The sequence below is a fragment of the Sinocyclocheilus anshuiensis genome, unplaced genomic scaffold (genome assembly GCF_001515605.1).
Source record: "Sinocyclocheilus anshuiensis isolate Anshui unplaced genomic scaffold, SAMN03320099.WGS_v1.1 scaffold1089, whole genome shotgun sequence".
Taxonomy (NCBI): Eukaryota; Metazoa; Chordata; class Actinopteri; order Cypriniformes; family Cyprinidae; genus Sinocyclocheilus; species Sinocyclocheilus anshuiensis.
In genome coordinates this window covers 230,207-249,829 of record NW_015555709.1, presented here as the reverse complement: position 1 = coordinate 249,829, position 19,623 = coordinate 230,207, and the positions used below count along the sequence as shown (strand labels likewise).

The 19,623-nt window shown below is 37.0% G+C and overlaps 1 protein-coding gene across 4 annotated transcripts in view; it reads left to right on the top strand.

Moving 5' to 3' along the window:
• Nucleotides 1-2,324: 2,324 nt before the first annotated feature.
• LOC107671870 (HBS1-like protein) overlaps nucleotides 2,325-19,623 on the top strand; it is a 28,694-nt gene continuing 11,395 nt past the window's right edge. For 2 of the 4 annotated variants that reach the window (XM_016464870.1, XM_016464867.1), the window contains exons 1-8: nucleotides 2,347-2,517; nucleotides 3,030-3,095; nucleotides 3,509-3,649; nucleotides 5,843-6,052; nucleotides 15,553-15,661; nucleotides 17,648-17,874; nucleotides 18,088-18,253; nucleotides 18,349-18,466. In XM_016464870.1, coding sequence (XP_016320356.1) covers nucleotides 2,475-2,517; nucleotides 3,030-3,095; nucleotides 3,509-3,649; nucleotides 5,843-6,052; nucleotides 15,553-15,661; nucleotides 17,648-17,874; nucleotides 18,088-18,253; nucleotides 18,349-18,466 — 1,080 coding nt within the window. In that variant the 5' untranslated portion in view covers nucleotides 2,347-2,474. Of the gene's footprint in view, nucleotides 2,518-3,029; nucleotides 3,096-3,508; nucleotides 3,650-5,842; nucleotides 6,053-6,684; nucleotides 9,018-15,552; nucleotides 15,662-17,647; nucleotides 17,875-18,087; nucleotides 18,254-18,348; nucleotides 18,467-19,623 lie in introns of those variants that run through there. The other 2 variants (XM_016464868.1, XM_016464869.1) reach the window with 2 other exon arrangements.

The window sequence follows — 19,623 nt, the reverse complement described above, 5'->3', positions numbered from 1 at the left end:
CACAACAGATTAAAACTTCAACATGTCACTATTTGCTGTGGTGTCAATAATAGCCACACATAAAAATGTATGAATTGCATTGCGTAAATAACATAATATAAAGCCCAGCAGAATCTAAAACTACCTTTACAATATTAAAATGTATGTTGTTCACATTATAAGTCAAAATATTTGACTGCAGAGTGCCAAGATTGACCAGTCAGAGTTAACTAGGCTACTCTGGAAAAATGTGCAATAAATTCCAACTGGAGTATTATTATTATTAATAATAATATATTATTAAAACATACTATTAATATTATCACTACTATTGCAGTTATTTATGAAATATAGCATTAATCAAGAGCATTGCTCATCTGTAAGGTCCTGACAGGTTTCTGAGTAAAATGCAGTAACTAACTGGATGATTCATCTCACTGCACTCTCTGAGGCTTCTACAAACATCAAATGCACAAGGAGAATCACTTAATGTGAGTGCATCTGCATGATGATGTTAAAGTGCACAGTTTTCCATTGCAGCATGTTTGTGACCTCAAAATATTTGTGAGTCAGTCTGGAAACAGACACCACATACAGACTACAGACTTAATGATGTGTGAGACTGACCTGTGTTTAAGGCCTTATTAAAATGATAAATGTTATTTCTGTCCCCCCAACTCACCCTCCACCATGATACACAGCCACCGACACAACCTGTGGGTAACATTTTAGAAAGATGCAGTGAATGAAACATCCCCCACTGCACACACATACCACACTGGAGGTGAATAATGGGTCAGTCAAATGTTTATCTCCTGTTTTGTCTTCTACTAGTTTCTACCTTAGTTTAGTTTAGTTTACCTTGTCAACAATAGCAAGAAAACACAAAGTAGTTATGCATATGTCATGCATTGAATCTTTTTCAAAATGGACCTTCATGTTTACGTTTTTTACTAAAAATTGTATGTATCCGTATGAATCGCATTGTACAAATTCATACAAAATTGCAACTTCATAAAAGTGAAGTTTTCTTATTAGATCAGGTTGATTTTTCTCCACATGGAAAGAACCCCTCCCACCCATGTCATGCATTGAGGCTCTTTTTCCAACACACTCTCATGCAATTCATAGCTTTTTTAAGTTTTGGCAAATTGATGGCTAATTCGCATGAATTCGTACAATCTCATTCATACATTTTTGTACAATCTGCTTATATCCCACTGCAGTTTGGTTAAGGGGTGGACCTTCATGCTTACATTTTTCCCATAAAAATTATAAATTAATATAAAATCACCACCCCGTGAAATAGTTGAGATTGGTTGCTTTTTTTGCACATGGAAAGAACCCCTCCCACCCATGTCTTTGCAACCCATGTAGACTTGATATAACTGGGTCACTCTAAGAAACCATAAAGCATCTGTATAGCTGCAGTGCTGAGTGTGTTTTTAAGCTAAATTTAGACATGTACTCAAAAGTTTTAAATGTCATGCAGATGTGAATGAAACCTATTTAACACGAACAGTGAGATTAGTGACTGTGGTTAAATCTCTCTCATTATGTTTCTGTACCTACCTGATGTACAGAACAACACATTCATACATTACCTCAGTATTCCTGACTTGTAAGACATTAAATAGTAATCAAATTAATTTACCATTAACCAGAACTCCTATATCCTCTCCTTTATATTTTAGATAATTCACCCGATGTTTCCTATATTCCAGTATGAATGGTAATTTAGAAGAACAGGGAACTAAGGTGATTTTCCTCCCCAGTTGTAGGGTCATTGTAAAGTACTGAAACTGAAATATCAAGATCCTAAAAAATCTGATACAGCAGAGAGGAGGAGGAAGATTGAAGGTGGTTTCCAGGAGTAGGTTTTGCAGCTGCTGAGTCTTGTGTTCCAAGGACAGATAAACTTTACAGGGGATTTTTTTCTCCACTTGGGCAGCTGTATGGAGGTCAAAAGATCAATTAAACACATGACAGTAAGTGAAACATATACACATTATAGATAGGCTACCTATATTCGGAAAACCCATTGACAGTGGTTCCCCAACTGTCACGCAACTGTAAAATAATCTCGTCATAAATTTAGTTTGACAGGCTACACATTGTCACAATTTTTAAATTCACGTTTGAAAAAGTATTTTTTACACTTGTTAATAATTCAGCTGTCTAAATATACGTCTAAAATGAAAATGTACGAAACTTAGCATGTTAACAATAATATCCGCCTAAATTCAAGTTATAAAATTACTGCTTTCATTAAAAACATAATTGTTTAATCTCGAATTTTAGAGGCTTTCAGAATCTACATTTTAATGTACTTCTAGGGTCTACGTATTTTCTCACTGCGCATGCGCGTCTCTCCTGTTTGTGATGGCCGTCAACATGGCGGCAGTGGAGTGAGTCGCATGTCTAAACTTTACACTGACAATTGATTTCTTGCCTCGTGTACTTTGTTTACGTGAAAGAAAGCCGTCGAACAAAAAATGTCCCGTCACAGGAATGTCCGAGGTTATAACTACGACGAAGGTATATTGGAGGAATATGATATTTAACCGCTTTTGTGTAAAGAGGCCTGTATGGTTGCTAGTTAACGTTAGCTGGTTTATTTATACAGTGTTCGGTGCTGCAGATTATGACAGACTGCTGTCGTGTCACTTTCAGTTCTATGCTTTTAAACTCAGATAGTAGTTTCTAGTAATAGTAAACACAGCCAACATTACATTACATCTGGCTTTTGTATTTTTTTTATATATATTTTGGTGAGCACAAATCAGCTTTGTAGTTTATATAAGACAAAATAACATCTGGTTTCTTTTTCCTGTAAGATTTAATACATTTACTCTATTTCAACCCTGTATTTGTGCCTTTTGACTGTCAGTTTTGTTCATAACCTTTCTTGCATGGCTTCAGGTGGAGTGGCTGAGCTAAGCAAAGCTTTTTTAGGGTCCATCAATGCTTTTCTGTTTGTTGATGCAGCGGGATTGCTTTGACTAACTGGGAATATAACAGAATTGTCTCCATTTCTTCCTTGTTCATAGACATTGAGGAAGATGACATGTTCGGGCAGTCAGTGGAAGATGACTACTGCATCTCTCCTGCCACTGGTTTGTGTTTAGTATTAAATAAATGTATAAATTCTGTATTATGAGTGTCCCCGTCATTTAGATCAGCCATAAAGCCCAATTGCAAAACGTTTCTAATGTAGTTTATATTTTTAGTTTGAAGATTTGTTTATTTAATTATAATTTGCATATCATTTTGGTCATATTTGCTTAAGTTGATAAAAAGATTCAGTTTGAACCCAGTAACCTTTTAATTTGACTGGATTCTATGACCCATTGCAATGCCATTTATGAAAATACGCCATTTGCCTGTCTTTTTTAATTTTTTGAATAAAATTAAAAATCCCATATTCATTAACATGTTGAATAAATAGCTGTATTTATGTATTTAACAACAATGATGTTGTTAAGTTTTGTCTGTTATGGAGATGTTTGTGAAATTATGTTTTTCATAGCTGCACAGTTTATCTACTCACGGCAAGACTCAAGGCAGGCTCGACATGTAGAGACCCTGGAAGAGGCAGAATATGAGGAAGAGGAAGAGGAGATGCCAACATCTCCCACCATTACAGGCACACTAGACCCACTACAACAAGGTACACACTGACTTTATGGGTTAAGATGGCCACTTAGTTGACTAGCTGGCTCGTAAGTCTTTTAGATTTAATATTTTTAATAGTAAGCCTTTAAAGGGGTTGAATATAGAGATGCAACTTCTCAAAGAGGATTTTAGAGGGCAGATAGTCTAAAAGTTAGGCCTGTTGCTACTATAGACTTTCACAATGAAGTAGGGCTGCACGATATATCGAAATTATCGAAATATCGCAAATGTAAATATCGCAATATGCATATCGCAAGGATGTGCGATATCTGAATGATTTTAATAATAGGCTACTTAAATCAAAATGTTGCAAAAGGTCAAAGTTTTAGTTTGACGCATATAGCAGAGAATTGCTTGACGTTAAAAAGAGTTAAGTGCAATAAGTTGCAGAAAACAACTTTTTGCCGTCTCGTCTTGCTTTCTGACTCACACCTGAAGCGCGCGCACGAGCCGCATCTCGCACAGCGTATCTTAAGTTCTGCCGCACACGTGCAAAGCGTGCACACATACACACAGAGATGCGTTTCAGACGGCACGCGAACAATGAGTTGATTCGTCTTTCGCATCTCCTCCTTATGTTTGAACAGACACATACACACAGAATTATGTCAATAGTACCCGTCTCGACGATCATTCTCGTAAACGCAGTCGGTTATGTTTTAAATGAATGTAAACAGCTGAGAAAGAAATCGGATGTGTATCATTATACTGGATCCGTGCAGTCGGATTTAAAGGGACTGCAGCCTATAAATATGTGCTGCTAAATATGTCACTAATGTTAATCAAACAACAAAACAGCTATAACAAAGATTAATCTAAATTTAATTCATACAGTGAACACAATGCAGTGTTATTTTACACTTAATTATTAAATTTCTGTACATGAATACTACTGTTTATTTTATCTATGCTTGTAAATTGTGTATTTTTTTTTTTTCTGTTAAAATGACATTTTCTGATTTGTGACATTACTTTTTATGTAACACTGCTGGTCACTTTGAGAAGTTGCAGTGATTCTTTCTTTTCCAAGAGAGAATGTGAAACAAATTGGTTATATAATTTTCATTTTTAAATATTTTAAAATATAATTGAAATTGATTTTACACACTTTAAGCAATATCGTATCGCATATCGAATGTCGCATTTTTTAACAAGGTATCGCATATCATATTTTTTTTTCAATATCGCACAGCCCTACACTGAAGTTTATATAAATTTTATAGCCATCAAGACAATTGTATGCATATTTTCTGCTGTGTATAATGTTCCTGTTAGTATATGTAATTCAAAGTGAAAACTGACGTGACTTGTAGCAAAGTATGATAACCCATTCTATCAATTTGTGCTCTGCATTTAACCCATCCAAGCGAACGCGCACAAACACACACCATGGACACACACCCAGAGAAGTTACTCTCTTTTTTGTGAGAACTATGGATTTTTGTTGTTGTGGAAATAAAGATTAAATAGTTATTTAACTTACAGTATATATTTGGTGAGTTTCTGTCAGTTGCCCTATTGAAGTGTTGCACTGTTGTATCTCTAATAAATGCGTCTGATCAGGGTCTGGTAGACTAAATCAGCCTAACCAGCTTCCTTAAGACAGGTTAAACAACTAGTTTGTTCAGACAACCCAAAAACTAGCAGATTGTTTACATAAAAGTTTTTAAATATTTTTGAAATAAGTCTTTTATGCTCACCAAGGCTGCATTTATTTGTTATAAAGTACAGTAAAAAAAGTAAAATAAGTTAAATATTATTACAATTTAATGTTTAAAATGTAATTATTCCTGTGATAGCAAAACTTAATTTTCAGCAGACATTACTCCAGTCTTCAATATCACATGATCCTCAAAAATCATTGTTTTGCTGATTTGCTGCTCAAGAAACATTTCTTATTATTATCAATGTTGAAAACGGTTGTGCCGCTTAATATGTTTTGTGGAAACCTTGACACATTTTGGGGGGTTTTGAAGAATATAAAGTTTTAAAGAAAAGCATGTTATCTTTCCAACCAGGCTTTGTATGAACAAAAACAATTGTGTTTTTATACTGATGTAATCATTCATATAATATTTTGTGCCTGTCCAAAATCCAGATTCAGTTTTGAGGAATGTTAACATTGCATTGGGAATCTTTTGTATCAGTTGTCATCCTTATTTTCCTGTTTGTTTGTGTTTTGTGACAGGTCGGTTGTATTCCTGTTTGGATCAGATGAGAGCTGTGCTGGGAGATTCAATTCCAGACTCCACACTGACTCAGGCAGCTCTGAAATATGACTGTGACCCTCAAAGAGCCCTTGATTTTATTCTAACTGAGGAGAACACCAATGCACACGCCCCTCCAGCCAGAACCAACCCACAGCCCGAGCCTATCACCACAGCTGCACCACAGAAAGGTACACAAACACGCCCTTCCACCCAAAACCAATACACACCACCAAAAAACACTACACACCCTTATAGCCATTAGCTACCCAGAATACATCTGTGTTACTTCCACTTATGTGCCCTATTATGTATTTTAATCTAAAATGAAAATGAAAACCACTCCCAACAAAACCACAGATAGAAAAAAAACCACGCATAAAGTTGGCAAGAGGTCTCAGGGGAAAATGCTAAATTCCAGGGTTTTTCCAAAACTGGGGAGAACCTAATTTTTTTCAGTGTTGGAGGCTATAAATAAATAATAATACATAATTTTTTTTTTTTTTAAGTATTAATTTTATAAAATGCTACTAATACAAATATTTATTATTATGTGTATAAATTAATTATAATGTTAAAGAATGACACCTTTCATCTTTAACTTATAATTATAAAATATAAAAATGTAAGGTACACATTTTTCTCTATGCTTCAATTGATAACATTTTTTATTTTTTAATCGCTGATGTCCTTAATTTTACAGTGTATAACGTATTGCCTTTTTCTTGCTTTCTCTGTGGTCTCGGCTAACCAATGAAATTCGATCACCTTCCTCATCCTCTCGGTTGTACTCTTTGACTACAATTGGCCCTCGTAAGGTAAGGATCCTTATTTCCTCCCTCACACAATAGTACTAAGACTGTATCAAGTGCACATTCATGCAAACAAGGCAGAGAACAAGCTTTCAACCTCAGTGATCTTTTAGCCATGCCTGACCCAAACAAGTCCATACCTGCTGCTCTAAATCCTCCCCCTGGTCTGGGAAGTTTGGGAAAAGACCATTTAAAAGCGGTTTTGTCTCAGAATTTAGGTAGTGATGGTGGACAGTCTACTTTACAGCAAAGTTCACTGGCGCAACTTATAGCGGAGCATGAACAGAAGTGTACAAATGTTCCTCCTCTAATTCCCTCCACTGGTCTCTCATTGGATAACACAGTTCCTCTCACTACCAGTCCTTTTGGTTCTTTTCTTGGTCCTGCTGCCCCACTTTCTGCAGTGCTCTCTCAGGGTCCTAGTGTCCCACCTATGTCTGGTTTGTATGTTGGTTCTAGTGCGACACTCTCTTCTGGTCTCTCTTTGGGCACATCTGTCCCAGCTGGTCTGGGTGCGACATCCTCATCTCTTTTAACCTGCTCTCTCAGTAGTCTAGCGTTACAGGATTCCAAGCCATCCGCCCCTCTTCCTGTCTCGTTAGGAAGTTTGAGCACTGTCCTGCAAAGCAGTGGACCGTTGGGAGTACCTGGGCAAGCAAAGAGCTCTGGAAGCCTTTCATTGGCTGAGCTGATCCAGGAGCATCAGGACAACAGTTCCAAACTCTATGACAGTTTGCCAGGACTCCAAAACACACATAATTCGCATACAACTTGTCCTCAAAACAATCAAAAGCCTATCCGAACATCTGCTGCAAATGCTCCTCCTGGCTTTTCAGAGGCACCATCCTTGTCCAATCTCATGTCCCAACACCAAGCGTCACTTGGTCTGCAATTCCCAACATGCACTGCATCGCTTAAGAGTGAAAATGGGTCTAAGCATCAAGCATCAAACAAATCTGCAGTGGCTGTACATAAGCCCCGCCCACTTAGCTTAAATCAGAGCGTCGATCTTAGCGCACTCATGTCCCAAACATCTCCCGATGGTCGTTCGCCAACCCTATTGAGTTTTACTCGCATCTCCGCCAGTCAGAAAAAACGTGTGTTTGCTAAACCATCTACTTTTGCATTAGCAATGTGTGTGCGTGTGAGAAACGAGAAGTGCCAGTGCATTAAAGCGACTCATAATGCTTTCTTATACAGCAGACAGATGGAGAGAGTGAAAGAACGAGTGCAGTGTCCACCTCTCCATCACATCACCCCGTTTTCTTTTGACACACCCTCTCCGGATAACATAGTTAAAGCGAATCAGAGAAAAGCTTTTACTCGAGACTGACTTGAGAAACACCTTTTTCTCTACATTTTTAACATCTCCCAAACTTAAATCTCTCTTAAAAATATCTGGGTATTTTGCAGCTCAGGTTCATTTTATGTTTTACATGCCACAGCCACATTTTTGGCCATAATTTAAAGGAGCAAGGCTATATCGAGAAGTTGTCAGACTGAATGGTGAATAGTAGTGTATATAGAATGAACTGAATAGATTAGCATTTATAAATTTAGGAAAATATGAACTTTCAGATGTCAGTCATAAGTCAGCACTCAGATGGTTTGTACATTTGAGCCCTGAAATTATTTAAAGCACTAAGACTGCTATTTTACTTCATTACCCAAATAATGCTTTATACTTTTGTATTTTCGAATGTTGTTTATTTATTTACAACTAACCATTACACTGGAAAGTTAAAAAGGACTCTTTTTTTTTTTGTCTGAAACATCACAACCTCAGATAGTAATTGAGTATTACTTTTAAAGTCTTTAATATTTTGAATTTTTCACTTGGATTTTCATATTTTCAGAATTGTTTTAAATGGTTCATTAAGCTAAATATGTATTTTTGTACTTGATTATGTAGTTTTATGACATTCTGACAAATTATGCTGAAATTCTAGAGTCGCTCTACAAAGCAAAAAAGAAAATACAGGAGCAGATACAGTGCAAAAATAAATGAAAAAACAACAGATTCTCTCTACATCTGTTTTGCTGCCTTTTGAAATGAGGTGCAGTGCTGGTTTACCACAAACACAGAAAGAGGGAAGACATTTGGGTTTGGGGACACCTGGAGTTTTTTCTATTACGTGTTTGACACGCAGCGCTGTAAAAGTGCATTTTAGTTATTATAATAAAAGTTCGATACACATTTTCAGATTTTTTTCAATTCAGTTTTGATAATTTGCTGCCTTTTTAATTTGTTTTAAAGCACTGATGTACATAAGTGACTGTTGTGGCCATGGGCCTGACGTTTTGTATATATTCTGAAATAAAGATTTTCCAGTTTCATTTCTGAGATTGATGTTGAGGTGTGTGTGAATATGTGGGGGTGGAGGGGAACTTGATGTGTGTGTTGAGGCTGAGCTTGTTTTTGCTCACCTTAAAGGGTGTGTTAACTTGTGGTGTTTATTACTTACGTGTGTCTGCTTGACTGCGTGTGTGTGTGCGCATATGAACATATAAAACAGAGAGTCTTTGTGGCCACATAAAGGTGTTAACACGCCCAGAGCATATTGGAAGAGATTTTTACAAAGGCTTTGCTTTCATTGTGGTAGACCATCCACCATGGGAGATGATGCACAGATCTGAAGATGGTCTGAAAACACTCAACACACACACCCCATGCACATTTAGATTGACTTTATTTCCTCATTGCACACTGACCTGGTCACCAGAACCAGTTTAAATCTGATAATCACTTGAAAAGAAGGGTGTTCATTGGGATTGTTAGTGAATTAGACTTAGTTAAGCCTAAATAAACTAGAAGAGTCAATTAAGAGCCAAAAAGTTTCGAACATTTAATCACTGACAGTTCTTGTTGGGTTTAAATGTTCACAGAATTTCTTCATTTAAATGCACACAAAATTACTAAGTGGTGCTGTATGTATGTAATTCTGCCATCATTTACTTCCATTCCTCTGCAGAACACAAAATAAGTCATTTTGAAGAACTGTTTTTTGTCCATACAATGATAGTCAATGGGGTCCAAACACTGACTTTCATTTTATGAACAAAATTTTGTGTCATACAGGTTTGTAACAACATGAGGGTGAGCAAATGACAATTTTCTTTTGTGTGAACCTTTAAATAATAAACTTTGATGTGTAACCTTTCCTGCATAGTTTGGGTCACACATGAATGAGATCTTGCAGTATAAGGAAAGGTGTGTTTTTACATTTCTAAGAAATCACCGTTATGATTTTGCATCTGGTGGATAATTAAACTGGTGAAAATCCCCTAGACTTAAAAGGAGGGTCCTGTGCCATATCTAGAGACCAGAATATCTTGTTGATGGGCTCTTTTGACTTGGAACACTAAGCAGCAACTTTATAACCTCTTTGAATGTTCTTAACAACTCCCTGGCAAACATCTGGAAAACTCTAGCAAGACAATGGTGCTAGAGTTTTGCATGGGCAAGCGTCCACTCTTTTCTTCAGAAAATGTAAAAATCCTGTTTTACTGTTAAGATGCTTTGACTACACAGACTTTTAATCTTACTTTCTCACGTGTTCTTGTTAACTCTCTGTTTGCCGAGCCAAGCGTGGGTGAAGGCCTGTGTTTGAAAAGCATGGTGCATCTCACCTTTCACACTTGCTGTCTTTCACTCTGTTTTGCAAATTCTATCTCTTTGCCATCTGACCACCTCAAGTCATCTATCCCTTATTTCCCCCTCTCTGTTTTCTCTGCCTTCATTTGCCACCCACACAGGAAAGAGTGACTGGTTTACAGCTGGCCATGTTACTGCTCTTTGACGTTTCTCCCTTTTTTGCACTTTGTGGCTTTTGCAGAAATGGTGATATGTCATTGTGCCTGTGCTGCGAGACGTGCAGCACTACATAGATTGGTCAGAGAGCGAGAACGAGGGAGGTTATTGACCCTATTTGAGAGCATCAATAAAGATAATTTGTAGCTAGTTTCCTCTTTCTCTGTCAGACTGTTTCTTGTTTTCTCATACTTTGCTCTCACCTGAATCCTGTCAGTAGAACTAGAGATGATTTTACCCAAATTAGACTGAAGACCTGCAGATGTTTCATATACAGTAATCTCTATACCTATTTAATTTAGCTAAAGGCAAGAATGAGAATTGATGGTTAGGTTTATTAGTGGTGTTTGCCAAGTTAAGCATCATTGTTGGAGTTGCAGATTTGAACAAACCCTAAATGCTAGAAATTAAAGTTTGGCATCAAATCGTCCTGAACCGTTTGTGCTACTAAGATTTATTTATTTTCATCTGACGTACGGTAAAATGAGTGATGCAATCCCATAGGTGTAAGTAGTAGGAACCTAAGTCATATCAAAGGATCTGAATATCATAGAGACATGGTTGGTTTTTCTATGAAGTAAGAAACTAGTAATTAGCAAAACTAAAACTTATTTGATTCTGAGCTGAGATTATGAAACCTTCGCAACCACTTAGCAATGCCTTTTTGGCTACATAGAATACACATTCAGGGGTGTGTTTCCTAAAAGCAGAGCCGATCCTCCCTATACGCAAAATATGCAAGCTGCGTAGGGCCCCCGAAACACTAGGGGGCCCCCTTGCTCTCAAAGATGATTTAATTTTAGTTTCGTTATTGAATTTGGCAAAGCGGTTATGAAAACATGAATGATAATTTATTTTAATGCGGTGCGCTGTCGCCCTTTCTACGTAAAAATCAGTCAAATCATGTAATGTTAATGTCGGACAGTCTTGCTCGAGACTAAAAAAACGAGTTGAAAGCGTACCTAGCCGCGGAAGAGACACTGTTTCTCAAGCGCTTTCCGTGAGCGCAATTCGAGACGGAGTGAAACACGGACAAATGCGTTTCATTCATTCGTTCATAACCACTCATACCCCACTTGAGACATAACTGACTGCGTTTACCTGAATGATTGTCGAGATGGGTATTTTGTCATAATTTTATGTGTATGTGTCTGTTCAGAGGATTCAGAAGAGGATTCAGTTCGGTGTTCGCGCGTCGTCTGAAACGTGTGTGTGCGCTTGTGTGTTATCATGATGGTGTTTAGTGTTGTGTAAATGACACTGTGCACCTTCTATATGTTAATGTTTAAAAGCTGCTTGTGATGGGCTTTGGTTCAACATGTGACTTTCTCATCACCACCTGCTTTTGGTGGTTATCAGTGTATCACAAAGTTACAAAACAGATTTCAGTATTCCATAGGTTGGTATATTAATATTTTATCAGTTAATGAAATTACGATATTTAAATGTAAATTTAAGTTAAATCTGTAAAATCAAAAATGTTGCTACCATATTTTTTACGGTAAAATTCTGGCTACCACAGCTGCCAGTTTTTTTTACTGTAAATTTATGGATATTTTTTTTTACTATGCACGTAGCAATGTGCTAAAATTCACTCACAATGCCTTTCACTCCATTCACTCAAATGCTTTACCCTAGCATCACGGTAGTACATTTTTTCACGAGGCAATTGCGACTCACATTTTCTTAGGACAGTAAAAAAGGACACGACTAGGTCGCTGCTAAGGGTGTTCTGAATCTTATTGGTTCCTATGCAGTTGTTCTAAGTTGGTTACAGAAATGTTCCTACATTGTTGCAAAAGTTTTCTCACAATCTAGTTTTAAGTAGTGTTTTAAAGATGGAGGTGTTAAAGAATGTCCCATTCATGCAGACTTTTAGGCCTTTGTCAACCTTTGCCCTTCCCTGTTTGTGAAAGAGATTAAATAAGACCAGTCTATGATGCATCCGAGTGCGTCTGTCATGTTCATGTATTGTTTTCAGCAGGTGTGTACCTCATGGGCAAGGCTGTATGTGAGAAAATCTGTAATAGTGCATGAGATGTCATTGTGAATTGAGGTTGTCTGAATGGTAGTAGTGAGGTGAGTGTGTGGGGATTCCCCATAGTTGGGGACAGCCGTGCTACACTCGACCCAATAAAAATAACTGATATGGAAAAGAAGGGGATGAAAGATAAGCTGGAGAAAAGATAATGTAGGCTGTAAGTGTTTTGGAAAGACGACTGTTCCTTCTTGGGTTTTTGCATGGGTTTAATTGTTCTGTTTCCTTCCAGGAGTTGTTACACTAGCGATCCCTACTGAACCCTACTGGAAAAAAAACATGCCCAACACATTGGACTTTCCAGACTTCTTTAGTTAGACAGTGTGTTTTGATGGAATCCATCTTGTATTTTTATATATTTTTACTTTTTTGTTTACTTGTTATTATTTGAAATTTAGTTTAATTTTCTTTTCCTGTTACTGTGATTCTACCCCCATTGCTCAATTGGATTTGGTTCATATGTCTAGCAAACAGGAGGTGCGAGGGCTAGCAGGTAGTTTCTAGAAGGATGGAGTAAGAACAGAATTAGAGATGTGTGTGTACAGTCACTGACTGACATTGAGTAAATGAGATGGCAGATAATCAGGTAGGATCATGTCTCCCTGGTGTTTGAATAGTCCTGGATCCGTTTTTCTAGGAAGAGCACATTTACATATCTTGAAGGGTGTGTGTCTCAGTTTTTTTTTTGTACAACCTGTAGAGTATTTTTCTACATGTTTATTGTCATCACAGTTGGGTAATTCTCTTTTGAACAACATCCGACACAGCGACAACAATGCTTTATTGACACGATATCTAACGTTTATAGCTAACAATATTTCCAAAGCATATTTATAGTGCTGAAATAGACAATGTAGATACCCATTAAGGTAAATGAATAAATTAAGTTTATGGAGGAAATGGTAAAAATAAATAAAGTTCATCAGGAGTGAATTTAAATAGTGAATGTGGCATATGGAAAGTATTAATAATAAATGCTGTTAAAATAATAATTGTTTGGTGATGCATGTTAACACACTCACTCGTTTCCTTGATCCAGAAAAAAAAAATGTTTTTAATTGACTATCAGAGTGGAGATGTCAAAAGGCAGTGTTTTTTTCCGTATTTTATGGTTGTATCTTTTTTTTTTAATTTTTTTTTTTTTTTTTTTACTTTTTTGTAATTTTAACTGTGTGTATGTAGTGAGCTCTTTGTCAGAACTGAGTTGAATTTGGCAGCACAGAGCGTTCTGGCGGCTATGTGTGTAGAGATATGTTGTGTGGGTGTGGTTTGTGTGTAAAGTTTTGCTGAGTGTGTGAGTGTGTGTGTTCAGATGGGAGATATTTTGTGGGTGTGGCCGAGTGTGTGTGCACGAGAGAGCAGGTGAACTGATATCTACATTCCCCAGCACTTCCTGTCCCTGTAAAAGGTGTTTTGTTGTCGTCTTGAGCTCTGTATGCGTAAAGGGTCTTTGTGGTGTGGCTATTCCAACTCAAACACATCTGGGGACTTGTATGGTGTTTATTTTTATATAATTATTAACGTTAGTTTCTATAACAATGCAAATGCATATAAATTCCCACGTTATGATACCTTAAAAATGATTAAGATCAATGTTTTTTTCCCCAAGGTGAGTCAGACATCTCGCAAATTCTCCCGAAGTTCAAAGTGCGTTTTTTTCCCGTAGAATTTTTCCCTTGAATTTTTTTTAAAATAAATATAAGATCCCCCTAACCTACTCGTCTTCTCATCTTCTATTCTCATTTAGTTCTTGGGGGTTAGAGGTTGCATTATTTTAGCACATTAACCCTCTGTGTGCTGGAAGTGCACAGTCAGTGTGGGAGTACGAGTGACGTGCCGGAGTTAACCCTTTCCTGGCCAGAGCGTTCGCTGCTCAGTGCGAGATGACTGGCTGTGGCCGTTGCCACTGAAACGGCTCTACTGCTATGACGAGACACCGATCACTCGCTGTAGCCATTTACCTTACAGGGACAGAAAAAATACTCTCTCATCCTCGTTTTTGTTCATCCCTTCCCCCTCTCTGGCTCCGAGAGCCTGTTTTGGTGCAGCGTGGAGGAGTTGACTCATGAATTTCAGTAAGATAGTGAGAAAACAAGGCTCAGCACATGTCTATTGCACTGACACACACATCTGCTCATCTGAAAATGAGTAACCCTTTATACTGTACCAAACAGGAAACTTGCCTTCATAAAATGTACACTGTCATACATTTTATGAAAGTAGTATAGTGCAAAAGGCTTGCTTTGTGCTGAAAAAAGTTTCTGGGAAAACAGAAGTCTTTTTCTTTAAAGGAACAGTTCACCCAAAAATTAAAATGTACTATCCCTTGGAGATGTAGATGAGATTCTTGATGAGATGTATTTTTTCATCGAAACAGAATTGGAGAAAATTGTATCACATTACATTATTTGCTTACCAATGGATCCTCTGCAGTGAATGGGTGCCATCAGAACAAGAGTCCAAACAGCTGATAAAAACATCAATCCACGCAACTCCGTTCCATCAATGACCATCTTGTGACGTGAAAAGCTGTGTGTTTATATGAAAAAAAAAATCATTAATGTATTTTAACTTTAAACCGTAGCTTCTGATTAACCTATAATCCAATGCTTTCTCCAGTGAAAAAGTCATCTGTGCATATTTCTCTCCTGACTCCTAGTATTTTAGCTAAAAGTTAAAACGTTGTTCTGAATTTATTAAAAACAGCTTTTTGCTTCACACGATGTTAATTAATGGACTGCAGTCGTGTGGGTTACTTGTGATGTTTTTATTAGCTATTTGGACTCTTATTCCGATGGCACCCATTCACTGCATAGGATTCATTGGTGAACAAGTGATGTAATGCTAAATTTCTCCAAATCTGTTCCGATGAAGAAACAATCTCATCTTGGATGGCCTGAGAGTGAGTAAATTTTCTTTTTGGGTGAATTTAATATTTTAATCTTTCTTGAAATATTAAAGTTAAAAATCAATACTATATATTATAAAAAATCTAAATTTAGTGTATGCATGCTGTTTTCTACATTCTAGCTAAAGCACGGGAGGCTTCAGAGAGTCGTGTTGAAGCAGAGGTTGTCCCAAAGGTTGCCCGCATGACTGTGTCAGGCAAGAAGCAGACCATGGGCTTTGATGTGCGAAGGTAAGCCAATCAAGGTAATGTGAAAGTGGTTTAAAGATCTGCCCTTGTAACCCAAACATTGTAGCTTCAAACCTTATAAGGGGTGCTCTATAAACTGTGATCTTTAACCATCTTTCACTCTTGAACAAAGTATTTAACCACAGCTCACTCCACGGGGACTGTCCCTGTAAGTATCACTGTCACAATGTCCTAATCAGTCAAGATAGGTCACGTTTTCAGTGATTCGTCAGTCTAGAGTGAACACTAGTGAAATGCTCAAAGCCACTTACAAGGTATTTCATAGTATGTGATGTAGTTTTAGATCAATATACCGTTACAATTAACAGGGTTTTGAATTAGATTTTATGATTGGCAGGGCAGTGTTATTTTAGTATTATTTATATACTATTATAATATTTAGTAATAAAATACTAACAAATTTTGAATGAGCTTTTACTTTAATAATGTCTGATTTCATTTTAGTTTTAGTAATTTAATGTGCTTCTGTATTTTGTCTTTTTATCTAAGTATTTTTATTAAGATTTTTTACTTCAGTTTTACTAATTTTAGTACTTAAACTAAAACTTATTTTATTTCAGCAAAATGTCTAATTTTCATTTAATTTATTACATTTCTAGTTTTTTATTTATTTTTTAACATTTTGAAGTATGATGCCACAGTAATAGAATGTTTAGGTCATTTTGGATAAAATTGTCAGATAAATTGCTAATTAGATGGTTTACCTTGTGTCTTGATGTAGTGGAATTGAGATTTGCGTCCTTTGTTAACATGCTTTTTTGTAATGTACAAAAAAAAGACCTTCGTCTTGGTCATCTGCTATACACAGGATAGCAGATGGCACAGAATTCATTCTCCAAACCAGGCCAAGTTTGTCTACCTGCATTGCATTCTGGGATAGCAGAAAACCACAGAGATGGCTGGTGCCTGTAGATTAATCTCACACACTCACAAACACAAACCCACAGCCTATCACTCCCACTCCTTCAGCCACAGACCACACCCGTCGAGCTCAGTTAAAAGGGTGTAGGGGTATCTGCAGGTGGAACAACCAGTGTACTTTTATTTAATAGATTAAGTTTGTTCAGAACAGTTTGTTTAAATGGCTGTTAGAGGACTCGTGCTAAAGTTTCCACATAATCTTTCCATTTCAGAAGAAATTTGTAGGTTTTTACTAAAAATATGTCGGCATTTTGAGTTTAAAAAGTTGAAATGTAGATTGTTCAATACACAAAGTTCAGTACATTAACATTCAGAAAGTATGGGGTTAGTAAGATTTATTTTTTGGTTTGAAAGAAATTAATACTTTTTATACATTAAATGAATCAAAAGTGACAGTGAAGACATTTATAATGTTACAAAATATGGTAACACTTTATTTTAAGGTGTCCTTGTGACATGTTACATGTACTACTATTATAATAACAATTAATTATGCACAATCACATGCAAATAACCCAAGCCAAACCCTAATCCTAACCCTAACCATATAATAAGTACATGTAGTTAATATTACTCAGTACTTGTATGTATAATTGTGTAATGTATAATTACATTGTAACAAGGACACCTTAAAATAAAGTTTAACCCAAAATATTTCTGTCAAATACAGTAAGTTGTAACATGTAACAGTGAAGACTGGAGTAATGGCTACTTTTTTAAATATATTGAAATAGAAAACATTTTTTAAATTGTAATAATGTTTCGCAATATTACTGTATTTTAATGAAATAAATGCAGACTTGGTGAGCAAAGCTTCTTGCAAATGCAAACGTTACTGACCCCCAAAAATAAAAAACATGGTTTTGAAAATTAGACCTAGGACCATAACACAGTACGACGTAATGGGTTGTATGTTTATCACAGCCTTGTTTTTGTTCAAGGCAAATTAGCTAAATGAGGTTTTTATTGACTGTAAGAACAAGAATAATACAAAACAAGCCATGGTCAAAATTCTGAGGTAACATTTGATTTTGTGTGTCTTTAAAGTGCGGAAGAAAACGGAGTTGTTGCCCCGTCAGTTCGCAGAGGGCCGAGTCCAGAGGTCACTGCTGCACCAACCACAGAGACCCCATCCAAACCATCGGCTGTGAATGAAGACTCTGCCGCCCCGACCCCGACTCGACCAGCTGGAAAGAGCAAACAGCAGCTCAACATCCGTGCTGAACTGGAGAAGAGACAAGGAGGAAAACCGCTACTCAACCTGGTGGTCATAGGCATGATATTCTCTCTCTCACTATTCATCCTGCCGCATTATCATCCACTTAATATTTTGATGTTGCATTTGAATTAGTTTTATTCTTTTGATTAATCCAATTACCATAAAGTCACCCCCTAAAGTATTTGGATGCGTAATGTCTCTGTTAGATAAAAAAAAAATCATATATGCAGTAAATGTGAAACCTGAACTTTTTTGTGTGTGTGTGTAGGTCATGTAGATGCTGGTAAGAGCACTCTCATGGGTCATCTGTTATATCTGCTGGGGAACGTTAATAAGAGAACCATGCATAAATATGAGCAGGAGGCCAAGAAAGCTGGCAAGGCCTCATTCGCTTATGCGTGGGTACTGGACGAGACAGGAGAGGAGAGAGACAGGTACGTTTAATACAAACACAATCCGCTGTCATTTCTGTTTGGTAAAAGTGACCCAAACCAAGATTTATTTGTTTATCATCTGTTCTGTTTCGTAGAGGAGTGACCATGGATGTGGGCATGACAAAGTTTGAGACCGACTCGAAGGTTATAACTCTGATGGATGCACCGGGACACAAAGACTTCATTCCGAATATGATTACAGGGGCTGCACAGGTACTTTCCCTAGTCCACCCCAACATTTTCTCACATCATGTTGTTTTAAATCTTCCCCACAACACTGAATAATTTTTTCAGGCATTTGCAATGAGCAGCAAGCAAGTAAAACTTTCAAAAAGGATGAAGAGGCACCGTAAAATTGGCCCATCCAACTTGTGCACTATATTCCCAATCTTATAAAGCCATGTAATACCTTTGTGTGTGAATTACGGAAATTTCTATCTAAAAAAGTGGTACACTGAAAACTTTGACATCTGCCCTACTGTAACTGATTGGCGTGGTAGAAGTGCAGTAACATGGTCTGATTCATGAATGAATAATTTTGTTGAGTTGGGTCTTTAATGAAGCAGTTGATATGGGTAAAAAATGGTCTGAATGAATCATTGACACATCGGACTGATCCAAAGTTCAGCTTTCTGGCTCAATGGTCTGGCCACAGTGGTTAACAGCTCACTACAGGGGAAAATTGCCTTATAATCGTGATGTAATTATGGTCTGTTTCACACACAAAGTTATTGTATGGCTTAAGAGGACTTGAAAATTAGTGCACAAGTCATATGAACCACTTTTATGCTGCTTTCATAGTGTTTTTTGAAATGTGAAAACTTCAGTCCCCATTCATTGTAATTGCATGGGCACTTTATTCAGAATTTCTCCACATAAGAAAGACTTACAGATTCAGAGTGACAGTGAAGTGAGTAAATTACCTAATTTTTTATTTCTGGTTGAACTAATCTTTTAATGAAGTCCTGTTCTTCATTTGCCTACACCCTTTTTGTGTGCACAAGTTGACGAGAGGACAACTGATGTCTATGCATAATTTCTTGTGCAAAGCGAAGTCTCAATGAAACTTGTTCTTTGTGGATTTGGGTGCCACCACCACTAGTAGTCTGTATATGAGTGTGTGTGTTTGGATTTGGCTGATACCTACAAATGCATTGAATGGAATTAGTAACATTGCACAGGCCGGATTTACTCATTTCCTCCTGTCAGTCTGCTGAGAAAGGGTTTTTGGGGGCAAGTGGGTGTGTGTGTATATTGAGGGTGGGTGTGTATTGGGTCTAGACTTTTACTGTATGATTTCGGAAGCTGAAATTGACATGACAAAGCAATACTGATTTTTTTTTGTAACTGAGAATTTGTAACATACTATA